Source organism: Sycon ciliatum, chromosome 2 (assembly GCF_964019385.1).
Source record: "Sycon ciliatum chromosome 2, ocSycCili1.1, whole genome shotgun sequence".
NCBI lineage: Eukaryota > Metazoa > Porifera > Calcarea > Leucosolenida > Sycettidae > Sycon > Sycon ciliatum.
The window spans coordinates 16,302,288-16,308,611 of NC_088644.1; the positions used below are offsets into that span (position 1 = coordinate 16,302,288).

Sequence of the window (6,324 nt, forward strand, 5' to 3'; positions counted from 1 at the left end):
ATCATGTCATGTTCCGTTTGGGCAAATCCGGGCATTCCTCTGCAGGCTCAGGTGCGGAAAAGCTGCCGCCATACTGCTTTGTCCTCTGCCAGGTCCCTGATGTGTGAGAGATCTTTATCCGTCTGCAGCTTCATTCCCTTTGTTGCGAGGTCCGTTCTCAGTATTGTTGGGAGTGTGGAAGGCGGCCGGCCACGGAATTTTTTCTCCTCCTTTGTTTGCCGGAAGTATGATGTCATAGCCATTTGTGCTGGGGACTCCTTGTCCAGTCTGCAGATGTGACCGAGTAGTCGCATCCGAGCAGCTTTAACCAGGACAGTTAGGGGCTGTGTCTCTGTTCTGCGGTGGAGGTCATCGTTGCTGATTATCTGTGGGTAGCGGATACCCACAACAACTCTCAGGTGTCTCCGATATGTCGAGTCAAGAGTACACAGCTGAGAGTCTGAGAGGCCCCATGTGCCTGCGTTGTACATCAGCAGAGGCTTGATGAAGGCTTCGTAGAGCCTCACCCGTAGCTTTTCGGAGACCAGATGTCCGCGTGACCACAATGGCCACATCTTGTTGAATGTGCCCGAAGCAATCTGGATTCGGCGTGCGACATCCTCTTTGTCTCCAATAAGGGATCCAAGCTTGCGTGTGCGCCTCCACTCTTCCTCCACTCGGTCCTTCTTCCTCTGGATAGTAGTGCGTTCTGTTTTGGCTTGGTTAACTTTCAGGTCCCAGTCCGCGAGGCAGTCGCCAACAATAGGAAGGATCGAGTCCAGGTACTCAGAACTGGTGCTGACGAAGTCCACATCATCGGCATAACCTAGGGACGGCGGCAGGTTGAGGGTGATGTCTAGATTAGGTCGAGGTGGAATACAGGAGAAAACATGGCGCAGTGCAGTCTCGAGGTAGATGATGAATAACACGGGTGACAGCGAGTCACCTTGTGGGGTGCCAGATGTTGTTGCAAATGGTCGGCTTTGGGTATTTTTGATGCGTGCTGATAGTGTTGTATCTGAAACCAGGAGCTGGACCAGGCGCACCTCATCTGGCTCCAGGAATGACCGCAACACATTGACGAGTTTCCGGCGACTAATAGTGTCAAAGGCGCGAGACATATCGATACCCAGAATACTTATACTGGACTGCAGGTGCTGGCAGCGTGCAGCGATCCATCGATGAGCCCATACTACATCTGTAGTGCTTCTATTCGGTCTGAACCCACTCTGCATTTGCGATACATAAGCTTGAACTCGGGGGGTTATTCGTGCTAGAACCACTAAAGAAAGTACCTTGCGCAGGGCATTGAGCAGAACAATGGGTCTCAGACTACTTCCCGGGCCGTGTGGGTGATAACCTAATATATCACTCTTTTTGCCAGACACGCACGACCTTGTTTGTCTGTGCATCCAGACAGTGCTGCCCCTAGCGCGAGTATCACTGTGAACCTCGGTAAACAATTACTAGTATTTTGTCGAGGGACTCTAGGATAGACATGATACTGTACATCGCGGTACATGTAAAGGTAATACAATACCAGTCAAGACAGTATACATGTTTCAAGTTACTACTACTACTAGTAGTCATGGTGGTACTGTTAGTGTTCATGAATTTGGTGAAGCCTGAACTGCTGGAGGGCCTGGTGACCGCCTGACCGGACAGACGGCTTGCGCCAGCGTACATGTGCCATGTACATGTAGACGTTGATCTACATGTACGTCGTTGTCATGTAGGTGATTGCGCAACCACGTTTCTGTAGCTGAAGCGATAGCAAGCATGTCGTGAACACCTACCTGGTCTGGCTGTGCCCGGATCCAACCAGGGGAATGACTAAAAAAAGTAGCCTTTTCACAGTCATGTCACGTGAATCACTGCAGTGCAGCGCATCCTTTTTGCCAAGTAATTTTTGGGTCCTGACGCACGTGTGGCGCCACATGGCTGGTGTGGTTTTGGAAAGAGGTCAAAAGCATTGCCCAATCATAGAGAAAAGTAAATACTATCAGTCCACTACTAGTAGTAGTTTATGCTCAGTACAGACAGTGGATCTAAGACGAACGGAATGGCGCAGCTGTGAAGACAGTCGGTCTGAAGACTGACGTTGTCTACGGCTAGGCTCTGTCTTTTCAATGCACATGACTGTACTACAATCATTTACCTGTTCCTAGTAGTAGATTGGGCACACTTCAAATCAAGTAAGAGCGTGTAGTTGTCGGCAGTCTGGAGTCGGAGCTGGCCAGGAACTGTTTGGATTACACCAGCGTCCTGATGGTGAGCCCTGTTATCCTTGCAAGATGTCACCTATTGCACTTGTTCCGGTCCTGTTCATAATCGCAGGGGTTTTAGGTATTTGCAGAAAGGTATACTCATTGCTAAAGCTACGCCAGGACTTGATTGCTTTGGTGCCAGAGCCTGAGAAGGCACAGGGATTCCATGGCCACTTCTCCAAGGACCTGACCAAGAGTCGGGCGCAGCTTCTGTCATGGGTGAATTCCAAGCCAAAGATATGTCGGCTCAATCGAGCGTTTATACCAACAGTATGCGTATGCCATCCGGAGACCATCTCGCAACTCTTTGCTTCTAATCCGCCAAAGTTCTGGTACGTGATGGATTTTTTGAAAGAGTTTTTGGGCGACGGTTTGATCAATAGTACTGGGCTTAGGTGGCACCGGGATCGCAAGCTCCTGTCACCATTATTTGGAGGCACAATGCTGCGAAAGTATGTCCAGGACCTGAGCAGCGTGGCGAAGAAAATGGTCGATCAATTCACAGTCCGCTCGGCGGATAATGAGCTGTTCGACGGCGAGAGTATCTTTCAACTTGTCACATTTGATGCCATCATGCGTTGTATGCTTGGAGTTGATATAGACTCCTGGACCAACGCGAAATCAAGCCCTGTCGAACAGTACAAGCACGCAGTGAAGTATCTAGCTCAGGAGTCGGCCAAGCGACCGACAAATCCAGTGCTGCACAGCAACTTCATTTACTACCTAACATCCGAAGGAAGGAAATACAGCAGGCAGCTCTCAATCGCCAATGCCTTCGCTGACAATATCATTGAGGAACGACGGGGCACATTAGCGAGCCGAACCAACCCTGATGGCGCTTGTAGTGACGGAGTCAGTGCATGCAATATGCTTGATATCATGCTTAAAGCAGAGGATGAAGATGGCAACGGCTTGAGCAATACAGACATTCGACACCATGTCAACACGTTCCTGGAAGCAGGTCACGACACCACTTCCACAGTCATGCAGTGGGCAGTGTACTATTTACAAGAACACCAAGATATTCAGGAGAGGTGTCGCCAGGAAATCCAGACAGTGCTTGGTGATTCCGGCTTGGAACATCTATCATTGGATGATTTGTCGCAGATGGAGTATCTATTGCAATTCATCAATGAGACGCTCCGCCATGCTTCGGTTACCCCGCTCCTCTTTCGCCGTCTCGACAAGGAGACAGAAATAGGAGGGTATGTACTTCCTGCCGGTACACCGATTCAAGTGCTGCTGTTTTCACTTCACCACAACCCGCTGGTCTGGAAAGATCCGGAGGCATTTGATCCAAGTCGATTTTCTCCAGAGCGCACTGCAAGCCGTCTTTCTAATTCGTTCTTTCCATTTGGAGTTGGCGCACGCAACTGCATTGGAAGGCAGTTTGCAATTACTGAGCTGAAGATCCTCATCTGCTCAGTGCTGCTGAGTTTCCGCATACTGCCAAGAAGGAAGTCTAGTGAGGAGATACCAGCGTGGGTGCCAAGACTCGTAGCCAGGCCAGAACCAGGCATCAAATTCCAACTAGAACTGCTGCAGCATTGATAAAGAACTGTGCCTTGTAAGGAGCGACTTCATTTCATTCAGGATATCAACGGGAGTGCAAGAAGGTGCCTGCGGGTCATTTCATTTGTAAATATCTGCTAACGTTATTGCCCCCGCTTGTTTTTCAAGATCCATTGCTTCTTGCCTCCCGGTTAATTTCCATCTAGCTGTTTCTGGCTAGTACCAGTTCTATCGCACTTATTAATCATCCTTATTGGCGTCATGCCATCGTGGAATAAAAGAATAATAATAATAATAATTTTTTAGTGTGCGTTCCGTCATAGCAGACACTCTGAAGAACAATAGAAACAGTTATGTATGTAGTCCATGACTCATGAGTGAGATTGATTGATTGATTTTATTTGGATTCGCGAGACCAAACGAGCAGGAGTGCTCAATAACAGGGTAGCGAATGGTTGAGTTATGCTATGTGACAATGTAGTGTGTGCGTGGAGGGGGGGGGGGGGGGGGGAGCTGCGGAGGCCCAATACAATGTAAGGGGATGAGAGGAGAGAAGGCCAGCGGAGAGTCAAATTCAGAAGAGGGAGGAGAGAATAGCTGAAGTACACGGTTACTGAGCGAATTCAAATAAACCAAACAAACAGCAAAACAAGTACACAGCTCACGAGAATAAAGAGGACTGGAGCACAGAATTGAACTGCTGATGTACACAGCTGACGAGAATAAAGACAGGAGCACAGAAATGAACGGGAGGCAGTCTACGAAGTGGTGGTACCATCGGTGCATGCACCACGGTACATTACCATAATTATTATCGGCGCGGCTTTGCAAAGTTCGTGGGTACTGAATACCATGGTGTGTAGCAGTCTACAACGTGTAGGGAATGGCAGCTCGGCGGAATGCTGGGATGTTGCCCATGGCTCGCACTGTGTCAGGTATATGGTTCCATAACAGGCAACCGCGAGATGCCGGTCGGCATTGGCCTGCTCGGCTTCTGGCTATTGGTTGTTGCAGGCCCAGACTGCGCTGAAGGCGATCACCCTTAGCATTATTAATTTTTATTCCCGTAGCTATGCAGAAGACGTTACTTCAGTAACGTCTGGCGCTAGCCAGGGTCCACACAGCTTTAATTTGGTGTTTGTTTGTTGGTTTGTTTGTTTGTTTGTTTGTTTGTTTGTTTGTGTCACGCCTGGCGCTATCCCGTATCTGTCCCGTACCGTATCGCACAGCTGGCCATTTGCTGGTACTGGTATCTGTCCCGTACCGTACCGTACCATCAAACACAGCTGGCTACAAACAGCTGGCCACAATATTATGTACATGTATACGACTCCCTGTGTGTTGCATATGTGCTTGAAGGGGACGGTTGCACTTTTTGTAGCTCCGTTTTATCTGAGTTTTCAGTCGTTCCTCTTACTAGTCTTGCCAAGGGGGTGGCTCTGGGTCCACCAGAGTTTCCCCTGGCGTATTTCTGAATTTGCTGGGGCGAGGGTTCCGCGACGCGGTCGCCAAGGCAGTGTCTTTTCAGTCACCACTCTTCTATACAGTCATACTAACTTTTTTTAGTTTTTTTTGTTAGTTAACTTGTACGCCCTTGAGAAACGCCTCAACTTCAAAACCTATGTATTTGTTTACCGCTGCCTGAATGGACTTGCTAGTCCTCTTCTGCGAGACTGCTTTACCTTGCGCGCCCATGGTGCTCGCACTGCAGCCACCACCCGTGGCCAAGTCTCTGCTGCTCTTGTTCTGCCCCCCGCTAACACCCGATATGGCTTTAGTGCAATTTCTTATTTGGGCGCTGCCAGGTGGAATACACTTCCACCGGCTTGCCGCATGTCTAGTTCACCAGCTGAATTTCGCTCATCCATCAAATTATACCTAGGGTTCCCTGTAAAAAGGCGCTGACGCCTGTTGGGAGAAGAATAAATAATAATAAATAATAATAACGACCGTTGTCGTCCTCGTCTCTCCATTCGCGGTGGTGTAGCTGACAGTAATGCACCATGTACATGTATTTCTTATCCCATGCAGCACCTGCCCGCCTTCGCCATGATCTGAAAATGCCGCAAAAAACTGATTGCCCTTGTGTTCTCTATATGTTGTTGTTGTTGTTGTTGTTGTTGTTGTTGTTGTTGTTGTTGTTGTTGTTGTTGTTGTTGTTGTTGTTGTTGTTGTTGTTGTTGTTGTTGTTGTTGTTGTTGTTGTTGTTGTTGTTGTTGTTGTTGTTGTTGTTGTTGTTGTTGTTGTTGTTGTTGTTGTTGTTGTTGTTGTTGTTGTTGTTGTTGTTGTTGTTGTTGTTGTTGTTGTTGTTGTTGTTGTTGTTGTTGTTGTTGTTGTTGTTGTTGTTGTTGTTGTTGTTGTTGTTGTTGTTGTTGTTGTTGTTGTTGTTGTTGTTGTTGTTGTTGTTGTTGTTGTTGTTGTTGTTGTTGTTGTTGTTGTTGTTGTTGTTGTTGTTGTTGTTGTTGTTGTTGTTGTTGTTGTTGTTGTTGTTGTTGTTGTTGTTGTTGTTGTTGTTGTTGTTGTTGTTGTTGTTGTTGTTGTTGTTGTTGTTGTTGTTGTTGTTGTT

General features: G+C 47.8%; 2 protein-coding genes across 2 annotated transcripts; one reads left to right on the forward strand and one right to left on the reverse strand.

Annotated features, from left to right (window-relative positions):
* Positions 1–47: 47 nt before the first annotated feature.
* On the reverse strand, positions 48–1,100 carry LOC135810413 (uncharacterized). Its single transcript, XM_065323906.1, has one exon. The coding sequence runs from the start codon at positions 1,098–1,100 to the stop codon at positions 48–50; it is 1,053 nt and encodes a 350-aa protein (XP_065179978.1).
* A 930-nt stretch (positions 1,101–2,030) lies between these two features.
* On the forward strand, positions 2,031–4,205 carry LOC135808932 (cytochrome P450 4F2-like). The gene has a single exon (XM_065322185.1). The coding sequence runs from the start codon at positions 2,274–2,276 to the stop codon at positions 3,795–3,797; it is 1,524 nt and encodes a 507-aa protein (XP_065178257.1). The 5' UTR covers positions 2,031–2,273; the 3' UTR covers positions 3,798–4,205.
* The last annotated feature ends 2,119 nt before the right edge of the window (positions 4,206–6,324 follow it).

What these genes read in the sequence shown, in the direction of transcription:
- LOC135808932 (XM_065322185.1), top strand. Translation starts at nt 2,274, where the DNA reads ATGTCACCTATTGCACTTGTTCCGGTCCTGTTCATAATCGCAGGGGTT.
- LOC135810413 (XM_065323906.1), bottom strand. Translation starts at nt 1,100, where the DNA reads ATGTCTCGCGCCTTTGACACTATTAGTCGCCGGAAACTCGTCAATGTG.